The sequence below is a fragment of the Dasypus novemcinctus genome, chromosome 4, assembly GCF_030445035.2.
Source record: "Dasypus novemcinctus isolate mDasNov1 chromosome 4, mDasNov1.1.hap2, whole genome shotgun sequence".
Taxonomy (NCBI): Eukaryota; Metazoa; Chordata; class Mammalia; order Cingulata; family Dasypodidae; genus Dasypus; species Dasypus novemcinctus.
The window spans coordinates 67,967,007-67,990,644 of NC_080676.1; the positions used below are offsets into that span (position 1 = coordinate 67,967,007).

Genomic DNA, 23,638 nt, shown 5'->3' on the forward strand with positions numbered 1-23,638 from the left:
TAAGAATTATGACTGACAAATGTATCACTAAAAAAACAGTATAGGTGGCGGACTTGGCCCAGTGGTTAGGACGTCCGTCTACCACATGGGAGGTCCGCGGTTCAAACCCTGTGCCTCCTTTACCCGTGTGCAGCTGGCCCACGCGCAGCGCTGATGTGCGCAAGGAGTGCCTGCCATGCAGGGGTGTCCCCCGCGTAGGGGAGCCCCATGTGCAAGGAGTGTGCCCTGTAAGGAGAGCCACCCAGCGTGAAAGGAAGTGCAGCCTGCCCAGGAATGGCACCACACACAGAGAGCTGACACAACAAGATGACACAACAAAAAGAAATGCAGATTCCCGTGCCGCTGACAACAACTGAAGCGGACAAAGAAGACACAGCAAATAGACACAGAGAACAAACAATCAGGGTGTGGGGGGGGGGAGGGGAGAGAAATAAATAAATAAATAAATAAATCTTAAAAAAAAAACACAGCATAATGTACCAGATATTCATTTAACTGAACATTGAAAAAATCTAGTAAATTATATTCAATAATTAATTTAGAATTCAGTAGATATGCCAGAGTTTCCTAAATAATCTCATTTTACTTAACAAGATCTTAGTAATAAAGAGTGGAAATCTGTAATCATGATTTTCAAGGATTTTTTTTTTGTGAACTACAAATACACAACTTCCTCATGAAAGAGAGACGACATTATATATGTATACACACACACACAACATCAGTGTAGCCACATTCTTTCAATGCCTAAATTATGAACTGGAGAGTGAGACAGGCATTAGAATAACATTAAACTTTAAAATATGTCAATGTTGATAATGTCGTTTCTGATGCTACTTAATTTTATCAGATTTAAGTCTGAAAGAGACATTAGACAACATGTAGTCCATGGACTCTAACACCATTACTTTAAAGGTTCAGAAATTAAGTCAAAGAGGGGAGGTGATTTACACAAAGGGACATCTAAAGATTAAGTGAAATGCAAATAAAACCCATATATCCCAGCCCCTAACCCAGGACTCATTCCTTAAATTCACATTGTCTTCAAAGTGACCAGTTACCCTGGGAATCTGATGTATTAAGTACTACACAGGCTTAATAAGTACAACCCAAAACAAAATCTTTTCTGAAAATTCTTTCTCCTCAATGTGACAGAGAAGACTCCCAGGGAAGCTGAAGAATTTTATGCCCTTTGGGCTTAAAGGAGTGGTAAAAGGGGAGAAAGGGAAAATGTCTCACTCCTTGAATTAAACAGAAAGATAAAATTAAAAGATTAATTATCTTCTACAAGTTGATGCCAGAGGAACAAGTTTTATTAAGCTGGAAAATATGAAATGATATAAACTTCCCATTCTCTTTCCTTAAATAATGGTTACTCATTACCTCTCAATGCCAGTGTACACACGCGCTCACACACACACGTGCACACACAATTCAGAAGCCACTTACTGAACTGTAGAGGTAGCCTTCACCATTCATGGCTACATAGAGGCCGGCCTTCACCCCTTGGATGGCCACCACACGCAGGCCCACGGGGATTAGATTGAAGAGGGCTAGAGGGACAAAAAGAAGAGCAGAAAGGATCAGTAACCTTTTGAATAAGACATCTTGCTTAGTAAAATGAGTCTTTTGAGAATTACAACCTAAGAACTGAAATTACTAGGAAAAAGAAGGTGGAGAATTTCTAATGGTAAGAACTGACTTCTTATCCATGCACTATCATTAATGTGATATAACTATCATTATGTGACTTCAGGTAAGTTAAATAAATTCCCCATTTCTATTTTATCATCTGTAATAACAGGATTTGATTAGAAGGTCTCTAAGGTCTCCACCTGGATCTGAGATCTAAGGGTCCTGCTCTAAGAAATGAACCCATACTCCAACAGTGTAACAGAAAATGTGTTTATCCAACAAATAAATTGAACCAAAAAATTCTAACAGTAGAAAATGTACTTGGAGTCATAAATAATTAATAATATGATGTTTGTAACACACGCCAGAACTTCTTGTTTTCTTTCTTTTCCCTGTGGTCTGGAACATTGTCTTAAACACAGAAGATCGAAGTAAAAATCACTGACTCTCTGTTAGCAACATCAGGGCAGGAGAACTTTTCTGGTAATATTTCAGTCACTTACATGTAAATGTAGATAGATAAATGGATAGATTATTGACAGATACTTAAGCTTATAATAGGTATATAATTGTGCAAAATCTTTAAAATGTAACTTGGTAAATTTTTTAAAAACTTTATTTCAAATTCAAAAAAAATAAAATAACAGCAAAAGTCAGCTAAAGAGATTATGGAAGCATTACTCCCAAAAAGTTCTGCCCAGGTGCTCTTTATCTCATTCAATTCCAACTACTAACTCAATTGTTCCTTTAGGGTTCAGGAAGGTACATAGAATAACACAGATGAGTTAAATGACATAGTCACATTCTCTTTATTAATGAAAAAGATGAAGAAGAGAAAAAATGCTTAATCATATTCACATCTCACAAAACCAAACTTGGTAAATTTAATTGAACATCCTAACATGAAATGGGGGGGGAGCGGATGTGCCTTGAGCGGCTGAGCACCTGCTTCCCACATGGGAGGTCCCAGGTTCAGTTCCTGATGCCTCCTAAAAACTAACAAAGCAAACAAGCAGACAAACGAAGGAGCCAACTCAGCAGAACCAACGTGGCTCAGTGGTTGAGCACCAGCTTCCCACATACAAGGTCCCAGGTTCAATACCTGGCCCTGGTACCTCAAAAAAAATTTTTAAATAAATAAATAATAAAAGATGAAATGGGAACATGCTTGTAGTCTTTATACATTTGGGTGGCCCATCACTGAAATATTCAGCAGTCTAGATTTCTACTTAAAGAAAAAGATAACTAAGAAAACTTTTTTTTTTGTTCTAACAATGGCTATCTCTAAATCATATATCCCAGATACTATTTCAGTTACTGAGATTACAAAATGAGCCTCTACCCTGAAAGAATTTATATTTCACATGGGAAGAAAACAACTGCATAATTGGGCTCTGTAGATGGTAACATGGATATGAACTAAATATTATAATTCATTATGATAAGCATCTGAGAATATCACTGTAGTTAACTTGAAAATCTTGACTTAGAAATTCTAGTCCATCTTCTCTGCTGGTAAAATTCTTGTCAGTTCTGGTCATCAACTCAGTTTTGAATATAAGATATACAAAAATTAACTGAAGAATTATCATTAACCAGGAAGGCCTCTATTTCTCCGGGGTGTTTTCAAGTTGGGATAGTTAAGTTAAACTAACACATACTCACAAAAGTAAAGAAAGCAGAGCAAATAGTCTTTGGCTTTCAGTTAAATTTTCAACACATCTATTCAACATGGGGTCAGTCTCTGCCTCTTTAAGGCATTTCCTCATTTGTCATAAAACTTCAGGCTGAATCTCTGTACATACTTAAGAATTGTTGATTTTATTTGAATCTGAACCAGTTTTAGTTCTTCCTATGTTCTCAACACTGTCCTTGTGCTACTGAAATAACCTAAGAAGTATAAGACCTTAAAGTCTGGTTAGGGAGAGAAAGCTAAGACATATGGAATAACCTGAAACAGTGTATAATTTACTTCTATAATTAGATGTAATATATGCATTATATATATATATATTTTTTTTTTTATGCTACAGAAGTTCAGGAAAATGGTAGATCTGTGTGGCCTGAAGTATTCAGGAAATGCCCTACACAGAAGGTGGGATGTGAGTTGACATTTCGAGAGTAGGCATAAGGTGAATATGGCAGGAACAGGACACTTCAGAGGGCAGGAAGTTAGGGAGTTCTGTGGGGTATGGTGTATGTGCCGAAGTCTTCTTGCACTGAGGAGAAATGGAAAGAGCACTGTGTCATTAAAGTGGGGATAAATAACTGAGATTCTGTCACTATAATCTAAGAGATTTACACTTTACCCTGTTGGCAAAAAGAAGGGTGGCATATAAAGATTCAAGCCTTAATGCAAATTACAGGAAAGACTGGGAGATTTGCTCACAACATAATCCACATGGCTTTGAGCCATTCAGTCTCTCTACCTTAGTTTTCTCATCTGAAAAACAGGCATAATAATCCTTATAGCACAGAGTACATAGAAGAACCGAAAGTTCATGTTCTTGAAAGTTTCATAAACAGAGATGTGTTCTCACTATATAAGAGATATTCTTCATTAATATCTGATTTTTCTGTTTATCAAATTAGGTTACCATAGGCCTAAGACAAAAAGGGACATACCTCCTCAGTAATATTTACTGAATTTACATTCCACAGCTTGCCTAATACTTTATTTTTCAAAGTGCTAGAAATTCATCACTGTATTTGACCTTATAATCACAAACACTGTGAAGAATTGAGGACAGAATGATTATCCTAATTGCTAGAAGAGCAAACAGGTTCCCAGAAGTAACCCAGATGAAATGGCATCTAAAAATGGTTTTCTGGCTCTTATGTGGTTATCTTCCAAAATATCATATTTTCTTCTTCCCTGTAAGTTTAATTTCCTCTGGGATCTGTTCTTATTGTCTTCTCCAAAATAGACTATTTAGCTGTATTTCCCTATATAACCTGCAGCTAGTACTAAATGGACTAAGTTTTGGCCAACGGATGTTGGCAGAAGCATCTTTAGAAGGTTAAGGGATCCTTCCATAAAGACAGCCTATGGGGACCCTTTTCCCCTCTTACCAACTCTTTGTCTTATTGCTGTTTGGATAGAGGATGGTGGCTGATCACCTCAGACCACGAAAAGAGGGCTACTCCCAAGAGAGTGGAGGTAGAGAGAGCCGGAAGGCAGTGAAACACTGAGGACTTGGTAAAGCAGTGGTACCAGTCCAGCATTCAACTGCCTACTTCTGGATGTTATGTGAGAAACTGAGTCCTTGTTGCTTCAGTCTATGCAACAGGCAGGCAACTCTAATCCTAACTGATACATGTTGTTATGAATGAAAAATTAATATGTAAGGTACAAACTAATATGTAAGGTACTCTACTTACATATTGCAAATAGGGAAGCTACTGGAAAATACCAAAGTTGATGGCAATTCTTATGAGAAAGAGTAATGAAATCCAAAAGCATGCATATCTTTCTAAAGTAAAGATTTCCAAGGACAAATACTAAGAATATCAGTTTATTTAGCGAAAACAGGAAAAGAAAAAAAGCAGCTATAAAACTTTTCCTATGTGAAGAGCATGAGAAAACTACTAAGGTGAGGCAGGGGCAAAGACAAGAAACATGTTATGAAACCTTTATATGAACCATAAGGTGATAACAGATTTTAGGTAGTATGTCTTGGGAGACTTAACAAGTCTATAAAAAATCAATACACAATTTGCAAAGGGACTTTTAGCAGTACAAACTAAAAACTATTCTTTGGGAGGTTCCTCTCTACCTCCCAAAATCCCCTGGAGAGTCAAAAACTTACCCTTTTCTACAATTGTATATATTGATAATAAACATTCTATTCTTTATCTTCAGTGTGGCAAACTATCTCCATCTCACAAGGTCCCTTCACTGCTCAGTGAACGTTCCTCCTGAATCTCTTCTTCTCTACTCTCAAAGCCACTGTCCTTGTTCTTTCTAAAATTAGTATCTCATATTAAGCTTTTTGGTAAAGTTGATTTTCTTGTACTTTGAAAAATGGAGTTCTATAGCTAGTGATCCTGGGGTTCATAAACTAAACTCAAACACTGAACACATAGAAAAAAGGTATAGAGAAAGGGAATGAAAGAAAAATGGTTAAAAAAAAAACTAGATTAATTTCTCCAATACCTCCCAATTTTCTACCCCTCCCTGTATCTTTGCACTTTGCCATATAAATTTGCAGTGCTGTCTCACTTTGGGAGAGGTATTCTGCCCCACTTCTCAATGCTGGGCTCAGTTATGTGACTTGCTTCCACCAGTGGGAAGTTGGCAAATGTAAGCACAAGTTTAAATAGCTCTTGTGCATTCACACTTGTGTTTTTCCCCTCTGCCCTTGCATTGCCCAAAAGGATATGCCCAGACTAAGCCACTGGTCCCAGGAAGAGAATGGAAGACACCTGGAGAACTGAGAGGCCTCAGCCACCCTAGCCAAGGTCACTCTAGATTAACTGATAGCCAGTCAACCCCCATTACGTGGGCTGGACAAGATCAGAAGAGTGATATAGCTGATCACACTAGGCAGATTCATGAGACATAACCACTTTTTGTTGTAGGCAATGGCGGTTTTGTGGTTGATGGGTACATTGCGTTATTGTAGCAGTAGAGTAGGTAGAAGAGTAAAAATAGATGTAACTAGACCTTGAAAGTTGAGAAGGGTTTACTATTAAACTAATGAAGGTTAATCTTCATGGCTCCTAAATTACCTGGGTTCCACCCAAGGTCCTGGGAGGAGCTTTTGCAGTCTGCAGTGTGATTAATGACTATCGTGAGGTCAAAATGTGTTCACAAGGACAGGAAGAGAGGTTGGGGTAGTTTGAAAGACTGAAATCTTACAACTCGTATATGAAAGAAAATTTCCAAATTTGTTAACAATTCTAAACATTTACATGCAATTATCAACTATGAGTTGTGAAGCTAAAACTTATCTAAATTATAAAAAATAAAGGATTAACTTTGATTTGATTGACAATGCTATAAGAAGACTGAATTAGCTGTTTTTCTATAGAAAATGTATTGTAAATTTGTTATCATATGAAAAGATATTCAAAGACTATACAGCCAAAAATAATGGAAAAGAGATTTATAGACTTGTATTCATCATTTGATTAAAATTCTTTATTATTTTTCTAGATTTCACCTTGATCATAGTTTTCAGATTTTAAAATTTTGTTTTGTGATTTATTTTCTCACTCTAAATACTAACTTTTGTATTTAATTTTATATTTATTTTTTCAAAGGGGACAACCTAATATCATATAAGGTTAGGTAGACCCTACAACACTTAATTCTGTCTTAGGTTTAATATTACATGAAAGGAGAGAATAAAAGAAAAGTAACAAGCAAGAGAGGAAAAAAGTAAAGAGATTGTTTTTGTTGAATGCGTGCCTTTTTATCAAGCAGTATGCTAGGCATTTTGACACACAAAATGCAATTTTACTTTAAATTAACTATCTAACAACTTGGCTTTATTTCAGGGTATATAAAGGTCCAAACTTTTCTTTCAGGTAGAAAATGAATAAATGAAGTGAATGAAGTGTGCTACCCTAAACTATGGGGTAAGACTCTGTGGCCTGAGTTAGTTGAACTCTCATCTGGCACCTTGTAAATATCTCTATAATTTCCCTGATTCAGAAGTCTTGTTCTTTCCTGGAATGTTTAAATTCCCACTCACTCTAGGCCAAATACCATGATTAGGCTGGGGAAAGAGTGGTGAACCCAACCACCACAGTCCCTAGAAATACCCCTTCATCAGTTCATCTCTCTGAGACTCCCACTATTCCATGGGCAAGCTGAAGGCACTAGGCACTTTTATTTTATCCCCATTGCCTACCATGGCACCTGGACCTTAGAAGCTGCTACTCTATATTTGCTAAGTAAATAAACGAATGAGCAATGGTTTCTCTGTAAGCTTGCTTATTCATAGCTTTTCACGGTCACATTTCCATACTTAAGTATATAAGAAAAAATTGATTATGTGTAATATTTATCACATATAATCAACACAGAATATAGTTCAAATATAAAGTGTAAAGGGAAAATCAGAAAATACACATGGCAGAAAATCTGAGATGGCAAAAGCATAGAATGCATGAGACTGTGTGTGTACGTGTGTATGCGTGTGTGTTGTGTGTAGGAGGGAGCCAGAATGGAGGGAATGAAGAGGAAGGGAAGAATTTGAGAAATCTGTTACAACTTAGAAATCTTGTCAGATGGCAATCAGTGGACCAGAAAAAGTACTTTATAAAAGAGCTGTATTCTTATTCAACTTATTTGCTACCTGTTTATTATCCACACTAGATTATACTAGTGACAAAAGGTAACGGTCAATCCAAAACACATCAGAAAGCATTAAATGTGACAACCAAATGAGGTTGCAAAATGAGAGGAAAAGAGGAAGACAGAAAGGGAAAAAGAAAGAAAATTTCATAACAAATTCAACTTTGGAAGATGTGAATTTAATATTATTATTTTCCCAAGTAACTTCAAAGAACAGAATCCTTATTGCTTGCAGCTGATGAATAGATATAAAAGCATAGTTATATTTTGAAATTCTGGGTTGATTTTGTGGATTGGGCAATGAGAAAATGCATTTTTACCTATTTAAAAAATCAAGTAAATTTATAGTGAGCCTTACTGAAAGCAAATGGAGAGATTTGGAGTTATAAACTGTGTACTTTCAAAGTCAGGTGCCTTCAAAACTCCAATATTACATCCCATAATATCAAAGAACACTTCAAAATGTTCAAGAAAGAGGTATTTTGCTAAAATGTGAATAACATCATACGTTATATGCTTAATCTAAAAAATAAGTTCATACCAGATTATCTTCCCCTATAATTCTATAGACTCTTGTAATTACAGTTGTGATTGCAATATGTGTAATAATACATGCAGAGCATCCAATTTGTGTTACCTTATTCATTAAATTCATATAAATTTCTGGAAAATTTTATCATTTACTAAAGTCAGTTCTGCCTCCTCTCCCTACTCATCAGTAAAATGCTACTACTGAGTATTTAGCAAACTAGGAGATGGTCTGGGCTCTTAAATCCCCATTATAGGAGTGGTTACATAAATTAAGGTACAATGGAATATATTCACCTAAGCAAATAAATTGTCAACTAATTCCAGAGCATTCCATTCATAGTACTTTTCACATTGCTTTTCCACATTTATATGCTTGACTCAGTTTCCCTGATAAGTTTTCAAGAGTTTGAAATATGTTTTATGTTTTGCACCCAAAATACATTGCACAGTAGGAGCCTTAACAATTGTGGTTGCTGAATTTAATCCTCTAAAAGAACATCTTACTTAAATTAAGGGATAAACATTGTGATTCTCCCTATTTCTTGAACTTATAAGTCAAGGAACAAGACTAGGATAAGGACTGAACTTAGTTCGAGGACATAGCTTTTAGGTTGTGAGCCCTCATTCTAAAATGTAACAGCTTTGTGACCTTGGTGATATGATAATTTAACCTCTCTGTGAGCCTCAGTTTCTTTACTCTGAATGCATCAGAGTTGTTATGAAAATCATTTAAGAAAACAAATTTATAAGTACATTTCTTGAACTGTAAAAGTAAAATATGAAGTATCATCATTGGTGACATTTTCATTGCTGCTGTTATTCCTCTAAATCCAGAACCTCAGAATGGAGGGTGGGGCTGCATGATTATGCTCCCATATTTCAACTTAAATTTCTTAAAATGTGAGGAGGAAAAAAAGCAATTTCTTTAATCATATATATTGAAAATCAAGTAAGCAAAAATAACTATTCTCTAAAATAAAATAATGTAAAGAATGTAAAAATGGCACATTGGAAGATGTGTTGATTTATGCTTTCAGTCTGACGCCCTATTTTGTAAACAAATGATCAAGTAACCCAACTGACTGATGTAGTTCCCCCACTGAATTAACTGCCTTGTGGACCTGATTAGTGCGTTGGGGTTTAGAGACTAAAATTTTTCTCCTACACAGTGGGTGCTAGCAAACACTGTGGATTTTCACCATCACGAAAAAGAGCAATATGATGATCCCTTTCTTGAAAAAAAGCTAGTAAAAATATTTTCCTTTGCTCAGAAGAAGTCTTGCCACTGGCTTTCAACCCTGACACTACATATAACCTTTCCAATGATACTTAGAGACATTCAAAAACTGACCTAATTAACAAGTCATTTCAATGTGATTTTTTTCTAGAAGATGAAAAATGAAGCATATCACTATCGATAATGAAACAAAATGCCTGTCATCACTCATCCTCTCTAGCCAATTTGTCTTACACAGAAGACAGAAGACTTGTCTTACAGATCGTTTAAGGAGTTCAGTGAGCAGCACAGGTGTCAGTCCATAAGATCAATGGTCAAAAACATGCTCTAAGAAATCCTTTCATGTTCTTAAGCTTTTAGATTTGCATCTTCCACACACATTCCGTCAAACATTATGTTGCCAAACTTGGTACATTGGCTTACTAGGTGTATTCATTAATTCATCACATAGATGCCAGACACTCACTAGGTATCTGGAATGTGGTAGTGAAAAAGACAGATATGGGGCAGGGCGTCATGGTGGTTAACAGTTAAAACTGACAAAATAACTCGACACGTGGTATGCATTCATCTTCACAGATGAGGGAACTGAAGAGCAGGTGTGGTTTTCTCAACCATTCAGTGGAGGAGCTAACATGTGAACCTAGGTTCTGTGACTCTACGGCTATACAATATCATTGCTCTCAAAAAATAAAGAAATCATAATCCAAGTACTTGGAAAATGAAAAAAAAAAGGAAATAAAGAAATTTGGAGGATTTGAAAGGAATTCTTAGGTCAAACAGAAATGTCCCACACAAAAAGGTACAAAATCTTTGGTTCTTCTTAAAATTACACACATGCACATGCACACACAAGTGGAGCAAACTTATTTGAGCTGATTTATAAATGTTTAACCAAAGCTTTGTACATCCTTATTCATCATCAGAACAAGAAAGCACTTTTGAAAACTTGCACAATACTGATTTAAATAGTAGAAACTCAGTGAAAAAGCCACAAAGGGAATATGGATGATTCTACTTTTAAGTTGAAGCCCAAAGGTTATATCTAATGCACGATTGTTTTTTTTTAATGTTAAAAGCTAACTCATTCATAAAGATCTACAGAAATGAATATAGTGTAAGTTTTTTTCAGAAATGGAATGGAAAGAAAATATTTGAAAAATAAAATTAAGATTTTGCCCTTACTGTTCTGTCTTAAAATCTCTCCTGAATTCAGCCCATCCCTATTATAATTCCTAGTTAGAAAATTTTTTCAAAGCACAGTAACTGAAATGCAACAGCTCAATAACTTTCATTGGTTCCCCCTGTCCTACAATTTCAAGTTTAAACTCCCCCATGCATCAGTTAAAGCACATTTAAAATAAGACTCCCGTGACATTTCCATACAATATCTTTGCCTCAACCAAACTAGACATCTCACTTTTTCTCACCATGGCAGTTTTTTTTCTACCTGGTAATTTTGTGCCTCCTTATCTGAAATGCAATTCTTCTACCCTTTGCTTAGTTGTTTGTCTGCTATTCTTCAAGATTCAGCTTAAAACCCACCTTCACTGAGCACTACAGCTTTGAGGACTCTCTCTCATCTCTGAAATCTGGTAGTATGGTACTACGTTGCATTATTAAGTTTTGTTTTACTTACATGTCCAACTTCCTCTACTACTCTAGGGGCAGTTGGAAGTCAGGAATTGTATCAGATTCATCTTTGTAACCCAGTAACTAGAATAGAGTTGGCCCTCAATGTGTTAGTATTAATGAAAATGAAGCATCCATATGGTAGGCATATGTGCAACTCCAATAAGTGTCTTAAAAAGACATTTGAGGCTAGGCAGCAAAGAATGTTGTAAGAATGTAAGGATGTCTGCCATGGACACAGAAGGGGGCACTTGTGTCATTTATTTGCCATCTCCAGCTCAAGGGCCTCCTTTCACAATACAATAACAAGAAGTATTTCATAAAATAACAGCCATGATTTTTACTGTCTTTTAAAACAAATCTCTCATTGATAACTCCATCTCAAAGTTTAAAGAATGCAAATTTGGACCTGAAACTTATAAAAATTGAAAAAAACTCCAAAGATAACATCATTCAGTAGTTCACAAAATTTGCTGCATATTACAATTTTCTAGGGAGTTTGAAAAATTCTGATGTCCAGGCCACACTCATCCCAATTATACCAGCATCTCTTGGGACTGAAACTAGGCATTATATTTTTCAAACCTCATCAGTTGATTCCAATGTGCAGCATTGTTAAAAAGCGATTTCATATTCAGTATGTCTGCTTACGAATCAGTGGACCACACCTCACTACTCAGAGTGGGTAGCATGGACGTCATCTGGGAGTTGGTTAGAAAGGCAAAGTTTGAGACCCCATCCAAGACCTACTGAATCAAAATTTGTATTTGAACAAGATGCACTCTAAAAGTTCTAGAAGCACTGTTCTAAAGCAGTGGTTGTCAAAGTGTGATCCTATGAATTTGTTAGAATTGCAAACTCTCAGGGCCCAACCCGCAACTTATTGAATAACAAGATCTGGAATGATTAGTGCTCAACAGTCAGTAGTTTAACAAGCCCTACAGATAATTCTGATGCACAGCAATACTCTATAATAAATCACGGTTCTTACCCTTCACTGCACTTTGGAATCATTCTTTTAAAAGAATACTGATGTCTAAGTTCTATCCTCAGAAATTCTGACTTTATTGATCCTGGATAACACATCGGCATCATACATAGAGAACCCTGAGAAGTCTACAACAAAGCTTCTAGAACTTATAAATGAGTTCAGTAAAATCACAGGTTATAAGATCAATGTACAAAAATCAGTAGCATTTCTGTACACCAATAATAAGCAATTTCAGGAGGAAATCAAGAAACAAATACCATTTATAATAGTAAATTAAAAAATCAAATACCTAGGAATAAATTTAACTAAAGATGTAAAAGACTTATGCACGGAAAACTACACAACACTGTTCAAGGAAATCAAAGAAGACAAATAAATGGAAGAATATTCCCTGTTCATGGATAGGAAGACTAAATATTATTAAGATGTCCATCCTACCAAAACTGATCTACACATTCAATGCAATCCCAATAAAAATCAACACAGCATTCTTCAATGAACTAGAAAAACTAACTATGAAATTTATTTGGAAAGGAAAGAGGCCCCAAATAGCCAAAGACATATCAAAAAAGAAAATTGGAGGAATCATACTACCTGACTTCAAAACATGCTACAAAGCTACAGTAGTGAAAATGGCATAGTATTGGCATAAGGATACACACATTGACAATGGAACTGAACTGAGAGTTCTGATATAGATCCTCATACATACAGTCATATGATATTCAACAAGGCCACCAAACCCACTCAACTGGGAGAGAATGGCGTCCTCAACAAATGGTGCCTGGAGAAATGGATATCCATATGTAAAAGAATGAAAGAGGATTATCATCTCACACCTTTTACAAAAATCAACTCAAGATGGATCAAAGACCTAAATATAAGAGCCAAGACCATAAAGACCTTGGGAAGCAATGTAGGGAAGCATCTACTGGACCTTGTAATAGGAAAGAGCTTCATGAACTTCACACCAAAAGCACAAGCAGCAAAAGAACAAATAGATAAATGGGACTTCCTCAAAAGTAAAGCCTTTTGCACCTCAAAGGAGTTTGTCAAGAAAGTGAAAAGACAATCTACCCAATGGGAGAAAATATTTGGTAACCGTATATCTGATAGGAGACTTAATATCCTGCATATATAAAGAACTCCTATATCTTGAAAATTAAATGACAAACAACCCCTTTAAAAAATGGGCAAGAGATTTAAACAGACACTTCTCCAAAGAAGAAATACAAATAGCTAAAAAGCACATGAAAAGATGTTCAAAATCACTAGCCGTTAAGGAAATGCAAATCAAAACTACAATGAGATACCATCTTACTCCCAAAATGAGACTGGCAGATATAAAAAAAAAAAAAACAACAGAAGACTACAATTGCTGGAGAGGATGTGGAGGAATGGGAACACTCATCCACTTCTGATGGGAATGCAAAAGGATCCAGCCATTCTGGAGGACAGTTTGGCAGTTTCTCAAAAAACTAGCTATAGATTTGCCATATGACCTAGCAATTCCACTGCTGGGTATATAACCAGTAGACCTGAAAGCAAGGACACAAACCAATATATGCATACCAATGTTCATAGCAGCACTATTCACTATTGCTAAAAGTTGGAATCAACCCAAATGCCCATTAACAGGTGAATGGATAAATAAAATGTGGTATATAAATATAATGGAATGCCATTCGGCTATAAGAAGGAATACAGTACAAACACACATGATAACATGGATGAATCTTGAGAATCTTATGTTGAGTGAAGCAACCCAGGCACTGAAGGACAAATACTACATGACCTGTCTGATATGAAATAAGCAAATCAAGCTGTCTCAGAGAGCTAGAGACTGGATGATAAGCTTAAAGGATGTTGCGGGGAGAGGAAGGTTGTGAACTGACACCTACATAGGTGAAATCTATGATAAGCTGGAGGTAAGTATTTGTACAGGGAAGGGATACCTTTGGGTGGGGCTTTGCAGGCTTAAGGGGGCCTAGGGATGGGAGGATGGGTCAGATGGCCCAAGAAATTGGGGAGAGGGTGGAGGGAACATTTGAACATAGGAGATTGTCAGGTATGTGGTTGAAACTATAATGTTTAGAAAATATAATAAGGAAAGTTACCTGTTTAAGATGCTTAAGGTGGTGCACCTGACACAGGGCAGGCTTCTAGGGAGTGTGCGAGTGCTCATTTTGTCATAGTGGGCTATATCATTGGGTGGAGACCCATACAATGAGAGTGAAGGTATACCAACATCCTGGGGAGGACTGATGTTCTCATGTTCTCAAACAGAGGAACTGTATCTCTTGAGAGAATTGGTGGCTCCCAAATGGGTTAGGGAAGTCAAGTATGTCAAGACCTCAACATTGTTGCAAGTATCTGTGAATATGGTCCTTCAAGTAACGAAGATTGATTGTCACTGTGTGCCCTGACAGGAGGGGGAGAGAGATATTGGATAGATGGAATCAGTGTAACTGTGGGGTAATGAAAGTGTTTCACAAGATCATGCAATGATGGATATAGGACATGTTAAATTAGACCAAAAATGTATAAAAGTCTATAGGCTAAAATATAAATCATAATGTAAACCCAAATGGAGCCATGTTTGAAAGCTATGCTTCAATATCTGAACATCAGCTGCAGCAAGTATAATATGAACATGTAAAAAGATCATTGCTGGGGAAGGGACAAAGTGTTTGATGTTGGATATGTAGGAGTAGCCTATATTGCATATGTGAATTACTGTGATCTAAAACTTTTGTGAAGACAAACTTAATAATTAGAAGAAAAAAAAAAGAGAAAGGATGTAGACACTGAGGAAGAAATGAAAGAAATTGCCTTGCCACTGTACATTCAGGGCAACACTTATTGCAGTGATGAAAGGCAAAATGTCAAAAACAAAGCTTCATTTTTTCGCTTCTTAATACCCCAATTTATTTTTTATTTATTTAATTTTTCTAAATTAGTATGTATTCTATATGTAACCTTTAAACCCATCATTATATTCCATTTTACTAATAACGGAACTTGACAATATATTAGGCTTTATTTTTGAAGAAGTTTTGGACCACTGAGATGTTCAACTATAGCAGGGGAGGAACACTGGTATGAAGTGTTATTGATGGGGGGTACATGGTTGGGGGAGAGTTCTCCAGGGCATGTATACAGGGTACATAAAAATGTTTGGATATTTTCATAGTAGTTACAGTTAAAAATGACAACTGAGGGAGTGCTGAGTTCCTAGCCAGGTGAGCGCTATGACATTCCGCAATGGAACAGCAACAATCCCCCAAGCACAATGGCAAAGACCAATAAAGAAGGATGGTTCAACAATGAGCCCTTGATACTGATGACTATGCTTATGAGCCTGTGTGCCTGAAATATGATTTAGGCCTAGAGCTGCAGCGTGCCTAAGAGTTACTTCCTTAATTCCTCCATGTTGCTTAAATGTGGGCCACTCTCTAAGCCAAACTCAGCATGTAAATGCATTACCTTCTCCCCAGGGTGGGATATGACTCCCAGGGATGAGCCTCCCTGGTGCCGAGGGATTACTACCTAGCACCAGCTGATGATGTAACTAGAAAAAGACTTGAATAAAAGGGTCAACCCAGACAAGCTGAATATCTCAGCCTACATGTAATATCAGGTGTTAAAAACTGCTTTTTGACCTTGAATAAAAACAGGAAATGGAAAGGACAAATGAGTTTATATGGCTATGAGTCTCCAAAAAAGAGTCAGGAGGTCATTAGAGGTGCCACGCTTATGCACACCTCAGCAGGGTCCCAGAGACAGCCAAAGTAGATACAACTCCACATACCAGTTCTCCTGGGGCCTACAGACCACAGGTTCCATGGTCATGGCAGATGGTTCTGGTGTTCAGTGCCATGTCAGTTGGCCCTACTTGGAGTTTGTGTTCCTGAGTGTGATGGAATAGGACTCAGATGTGGCCTTTCTACACATGCCTCTTTAGGATGCATTTTAAAACTCAAATATAATAGTATGGAGTGGTCTTAGTAATACTATATCTATTTTGACATGGATATGTCTCCCACATTCTGTTTCAGTGTCAGGGGAAGCAGATATACTAAATGCAACCTTATTAGATCTTGGCTAGATGCCTGCTCAGTACCACTCTATCTAGACTATTGAATAATACAAGATTATATATATACACACAAACACACACATCCTACATACCTCAAACTTTCCAAGTAGGATATATGAGACAGGCAAACAGGCAACCAGATTATTTAAGATCTTTAAAATTATTGTACAGTGGTTTACTATTTCCAAAAATAGTTCTAATTTAGAGCTTAAACATATCAATCATTTTGAAGAAAAAGTCTCTCAACTTCAATGTTTAGTCTGTCTGAAGTAAACCACCATAGTATTTTTATAAGAAAACTGTATTCCTTTTTTAATGCATTTTTAAAGTGTTGTCAGAAGAATGCAGGTTTATAGAATGCTTATTGTGCACTGGGAAATATTAACCAAGATAGAGAAACTGGGGATGCAGCACAGAGTAAAGGCATTGACTCTGGAACTAAACACCATGAATTCAAATCCTGGGCCAATTTCAGATCTGTATGACTTTGGGTCAATTACTTAACCTTACTTGCCTAGGTTTATTCATCTGCAAATTAGGAATGACTATAGTGCCTATTTTAGAGGGTTTTGTGACACTTAAATGAGAAAAATTTATAAAAGTTCCAGACCTGTACTAGACACGAAGAGTGCTCAGTAAATATTAGCTATTATTTCTGATGTGCTTAAGAAACAATGCTTGGCACACAGGTGGCCATGTTACTATTCATTTTGCAGATGAGAAACTTAGACATCATTGATAATATATAGGTCTTCTTTAATAAGTAGGGAGAACCTGCCCAGGACAGCATTGGTCCACATGAGCATAAACTTAAGATTTAACCTCTATTTAGTTGGTAGCTGTAGATTAAATGCCTAATGAAGCCAACCATATATTGTCATCAATAGTAACCTACTGTCATCAATAATAACCTACATTAAGTTTGAGAATGCAGGTGAACGGTACAACCTCTCAAGGATTAACCTGGTGTAGAGGAAGGAACTGGCATCTGGATATGGTAAAACTAGATTCTATTTACTCTGCCTTGAGCAAATAAACTCACATCTTAGAGCCCCAGAATTAGGTATTGGGAGGGGGATGGTAGGAAAGAAAGAAGAAGTTTAATAAATTAACTCACCACGACTCTAATACCCTTTCCAGTGTTCCCAGAAAACTCACCCCCCACCTTATCCCCATATTTTCTTACCCTTTAAACATTTGAGTGTATAATTCTTTTTCCTGCAACATAAGCTTAAAATTATGTCCTAGTTGAATACTAAAAGCAATGGTTCCCTCTCTTATGGGTAAATGTACCATTTATATACTTTCAGAAAATGATGGATATGCAATTATCATGAATGTATATTCACATAACACATTGAAGATATATTCCATACTGTACAAGGGTGTTTTCTTTTCATATTAATGCTATAGAGTTCACTTTTCCAGACAAGCATACTCAATTTCCTTCCTGTTTTCATAATGGAAAATGACTTCCTTATGCATACTTGAATTCTCTTAAATCATCATTTTCAAAACAAAATTCAAATATGAGCCAATTTGCATTAAATCCTTCAAGTTCAGTATTATTCAACAAAATAGTACTAAATTTTGATAGGATTGTCCCGTGAATTGACTCTTGTTCATTTATTCAACAAATATTGAATACCTAATGTATGCCAAACACTATTCTAGGTACTGGAGACATCACAGTGCCTAAAATGGACAACCTTCTGGCCCTCCGCCCTGTGCAGCTTACATTCTAATTAAGCCTTTCAATTTAAATGGTAGCCTGCTTATACTACTGTCACTATGAATTAACCTCTCCCAATGCATTACTAAGACCTTATCCATTAGTAAGGCCTTATTTACACACCAACATAGAGGTAAACTAGTTCAGCCAATGACCTCAAGGAGTTTATAACCTAAGAAAAATAAATGTTACATACACAAGGTAGGAACAAGCTCCAAGTGTCAGAGGAACAGCAAGGAGGCCAGTAGAAGAGGAGAGAGAGAGAGAAAGAGAGAGATAAGGTCAGGAGGTAAAGGGCGGGGATTATGTGAAACAGTATTGTCATAGGAGGAAATCTGGCTTTTACCCTTAATGGTGTGTAATGAAAGGCATTGAGCAGGTGTAAATTTTCACAGTCACTCTGACTGCTGTGTAGAAAATAAATTGAGGGGCAAAAGTCTTACATAAAGAAACCAAATGGGAGGCTATTGCAAAAGTCCAGACAGAAGATGAGCGTGACTTGGATCAGGTAGTAGGGGTATTAGAAGTGTCTGAATTTTGTATACACAAAAGCATTTATCTGTAAAAATGTAAAAAAGTAAAAACAAATATCATTTGTACTGTATAAGCTTGTGAAATGTCAGATCTGCCAAACAATGGAGATGTTCTTTTCCAAATATCTCATTTTCCAGAGTAAAATCCAAGGAATAAGAAAGGTTATATGACTTGAACAAGATCACACAGCTAGTAAGGGTCAGAACATGGACCAGACACCAGTTTACCTGACTCACAGTCCAAGCTACTGTGCTTTATAATCGGTGACATTTAAATGGTTTATACTCTTCCCTTAAAGTTGTAGTCAATTATTTTGGTATCACATTTAGTAGGTGTCACAGTTACCCAAAACTCAAAGGTATTCAGGGCCTTTGCAGGTAGGAGGACAAGGAGGGGAAAGGCAGATGCATGCACTGCTTGAATACACTCATTTGTTTTTTTTCTCTAGTGTGCCAGCTAAATGAAAACATCAGTAGGTCTCCAGTTTGGTACTGTGGAAAATGCCCATTACTGTTGAGGCAGGACAAATAAGTTACACTCTAAGAAGAAAAACACAAATACAGATAAGGAATTGCAATATAAGGTGATTTATAGAGCTCTCAGAAATACGCACAAAATTTAATCACAAATAGAGGGAAGTGAGTGGTTAATGTGAAGTATGGGGAAGGCAGCTGAGTACACCTAGAGGAGGCCTCACACAGAGAAAGGAGATGAGGGTCGAGATGGGTTCTGAAGGCATAAGCCTTTTTCAGAGTGGCTTACCAGGTGGAGAGGACTGGTGAAGATATATACAAACTCTAAGACATAAAACTCTGTTGTATATGCTTGTTACTGTCATTATATAAGTTTTAATAATCCCCAAAACCTATGTCTGATTACATATCTGTCTGAAAAAGAGCCCTGACACTCTCCAGGTAATAAATTGAAGTGGAACAGATTCTAAACATGTTTGAGATAACAAAAAGTCTGAATTTTCGTACCTGCAGGTGTATGCTTTCCCTATTACATTAAAACTCGTACACCCATAAACTAAGTATGACAGTGTCAGGACAGAATGCCTGCTTTAGCAAACGTAAACAGAGGAGAGTTACGTGTGCTCTCTAGTACAGTGCATCAGGATCTCCTGGAGGGTGTATTAAGACTCAGATGGTTGGGCCCTGGCCCCAAAGTTTCTGATTCAACAGGTCTGGAGTAGGGCCCAGGAACTGGTATTTCTAAGTTCGCAGATGAAGCTGATGCTACAGGTCAGGGCACTACACAGTTGGAGAACCATTGACCTAGAGTACCCTTCCATAACCCCCTGAATTCCTTAAATAACAGAAGTTGCCCCCACTGAGGATTCTCCTTCTGTTAAAATGGACTCTCACCCCTATAGATGAGGGTGATCATAATAATAACAACAATATTTATTATTAAGAATGTTCTAGGCACTGTTTTAAGCATTCTTCATGAATCAATCTTTCTAATCTCTACAAGAACCCTATGATCTAAGTATCATTTATTATTCCCATTTAATCAATGAATGAATGGAGACAGGTTAAATAACTGGTTGGAAGGTACAGATTCTCAAATCAGCCTGAATTCAAATTCTGACTCTCCCTTTGATGTGTGTGCCTCTCAGAATCTTCACACATACCTTGAGACTATCTCACTGGGATTTACTGGTAGAAGACTTTCTGCTGGCAAACAAATCTTTCAAAACAAATGTTCCTTAGGGAAATGGAAGTTGTCAATCAAAATAAGCACATATTTGCTACTATGTGGAAAAAAAAGGAAAGACTATCAAAATGTTAGAGATTCTCCTCTACTCTCTTTTTGTACAATGTTAGAATGTTTGTCTGGGAAAGTTTATGTAACTTGCCTAGGGCCAAAGAACTGGTTATTTCACAGAGTCAGGAATAGCATAAAGACAACCTCCAGTCCTCAGCTCTTTCTAGGAATACACTCCGTTAAGTAGCTTGCATAAGATCTTGAACCACCATGTATACTGCCTAAAAACATGACCATAATTAGTCATAGAGCAAGTGGAAAGAGGTACAATTTCAAATGGCTGAGATTTTGCTGTAATGACTAGAGTAGCACTTACAGGAGGAAATCTCACAATTGAAAATAAATATAAGGCCAAGAAGAAGGTGTGATGCCAAGACTGAGAAAGTTTTAAGGGATTATTCATTTAAGATTAGCAATTGAAACTGTGTGACTGGGTAACTATTCAAGGAAATACTAATTGTTTTTTTTTTTTCAAGCTTTCCATTACAATTAAAACATAGTCAAAAAAAGCATAAATCTGTAACAAATGACCATTACATTTCTTCCAGCTATCAAAATCAAAATGCAACATTTTCCTCTATACAAAAATAAATAAATCAAACAAATTAACTGCACTCATAAGCTGAGGCTGAAGATTAATTTTGTTCTTGAAAAGATATGTCACTATATGATCACAGCATTATGCATACCAAAGTGGTGTTCAACAGTATGTAAATAAACTTGTTTAAAGAAAATCAGCAGGCTAACACATGCATTTGTTTTTCTTTTTATCCAACTTGTAGGTGTAGTTTCACACATACAAATTCATGATATATTATTAAAGTATAGATGACACAAGAAAAATATAATATCCCTAAAATAGTATCTAGTGCAGACCTTACTCTCCCATGAGTAGTATAATATATATGCTTGAGTAGATGAAAGAGATGAACTCCTTGTCCAGAAAGGCCACTTGTTAGGGTAAAAAGAACACCTTTATAATTATTTGCAGCATCACTTATGCCCTGTATAAAAAATAAATAAATACAGAGTTTCTTTTATAATCCCCCCCCAGCTAGCCATTTGGATTATGTTTCTGTTCATAATTTACAATGCATAGCTTCTCTTGGCTTTGGCTGTGTCAAAATACTGATGGTGTCTGTGGTAGTTTGTAACTATAAGTACCCCAGAAATGCATGTTCTTAAAGTTAACTCATTCCTAAGAGTGTGAACATATTGAAAGTAGAACCTTTTGATAAAGCTACTTCAGTTAAGGTGTGATACACCTCAAACAGGATGACTCTTTCGGGAGTCCTTTATAAATAGGATGAAGTGGGGGAAGCCACAGAAGCAAGAAGCTGAAAGTAATGAAAACTGCAAGAGGAAGGGGAGACCAGCAGACACTGCTGTGTGCCTTGTCATGCGAGAGAAGAGTCAAGTATCATCTTGATATGGACATCTTTCTCAGTCTCAAAACTGTAAGCTAATAAATTCCCTTTGTTAATCCAACCCATTTCATGGTATCTGCTTTCAGTAGCCTAGGAAACTAAAACATCAAAATATCATAACTAGATGGCTAAATTTTTAAATTTCCAACTTGATTTCTGAAAATCAGATGATTTTGAAATGTATTTCTTTAAATTGAATGCATAATAAATTTAATATGTTTATAAAGTCTGAAGAAACTGGAAAATAAATGTTAGAAACATCAAATATTAGAAGTCTAGATTCAAAAGATCTTAAGAAATAAATCCCAGATTAATTAAACATGAAAAATGAAACATGGGAGAATTGTTTTTATAATCTGGAAATTAGAAAAGTCTTTCTAAATAAGAAAGAAAAGTTAAGGACATAAAGGCATTATCAAAATAAAATTAAATTGAAAAGAATGAAGCCTGGCAAACATTTCAAAGGCATACAACAAAATGAGCAAAAATATTTGTCACTCTTATAACAAAGAACTGACTTTTAACAAATTTCCTACAAATGACCAAGTTCTTTCCAATACCCCAAGAGAAAAATGAAAATGATACAAATAGAAATATAGAAAAAGAAGTGGAGACGGCTCTTAAAACATATTAACAAGTGCTCAGTCTCACTCATAATAAGGAAAATTAAAACTTTTATCTTTAGGTAACAAAGAAACAAAAGTTTGACAACACATTGTATTGACAGAGGCATAAAGAAACACATTCAGTGTAATTTTGTACATTGGAGAGCAAATAGATAACTTTGAAAATTAAAGAAGCACATTTCCTTGGCCCATCAATTCTACTTCTAAGTATCCATCCTATAAATTCACTTGCACACATGTGAAATGACTTATGTGCAAGGATATTTCTTATAGCATTGTTTGTATTAGTAAAAAGTGGAAAAGAATGAAATGTCCATCAATAGGAAATTAGGTTAAATAAATTATCCCATCTAGTTATGTACTTATATGGGAAGATCTTGAAGATATAACTTTTAAGAACTAGATGAAAAAATGCTATAGATATATATTGCTGAATATATAGCTAAATGCATAGACTAGATCTGGAAGAATACCAAGAATATGGCCAGGGTCAGGGAAGGGAGGGACAGAAAATTACTTTAAAATGTGCCTGCCAAAGAATATGAGATAAACACCCGTGGCTGAACAATGACTCACAGCAAGGAAGAAAAATGCACACCATGGCAAACTATAAGGTGTCTCAGTAAGAGGGTATAAGAAATGACTTATTATAGGATTCGAGTTCCTATTCCATGGTTTTAGGCAGACTTCAAAGAAACAGAGATTTGCTCTGGATTGGATGGTCCAAGGAAGGCAGCATGAGTCTATGACTGGTATCTTAATTCTTATCCAGACAGCAAGAAGAACAGAGCAAGATTAAAGCTGTGATTGGTAAAGCAGCAGGAGGCACTCATGGATGCTAGCATATGGAAGCATTTAGTCATTTTGTGGTTTGGACAACATTCCAGTTTTTGTCTGTGTTCACTCACAATTACAGAGTGGTCCTGTTTTGTCTTGCTCCACCACACTCACAGAAGGCTATGTCCGACTTGGTGCTCCATAGAACTGTTGACTTTTCAACAGAAGAATACAGGGGCCTAGCTGTGAGTGCCAGCCCAGCTGCTGGCTGTCAGGGGCTATTTTGCTTTCTCAATCATACACCCTTCTATGCCTCTATCATTTTTATACCATATAATTATCT

At 36.4% G+C, this 23,638-nt stretch overlaps 1 protein-coding gene across 4 annotated transcripts in view; it reads right to left on the reverse strand.

Annotated features, from left to right (window-relative positions):
• The window catches only part of FGF12 (fibroblast growth factor 12), a 593,543-nt gene that overhangs the window by 171,498 nt on the left and 398,407 nt on the right, over nucleotides 1-23,638 (reverse strand). For all 4 annotated transcript variants that reach the window (XM_004460848.5, XM_004460847.4, XM_004460845.4 and 1 more), the window contains one exon: nucleotides 1,450-1,553. In XM_004460848.5, the coding sequence (XP_004460905.1) occupies nucleotides 1,450-1,553 (104 nt within the window). The remainder of the gene's footprint in view (nucleotides 1-1,449; nucleotides 1,554-23,638) is intronic.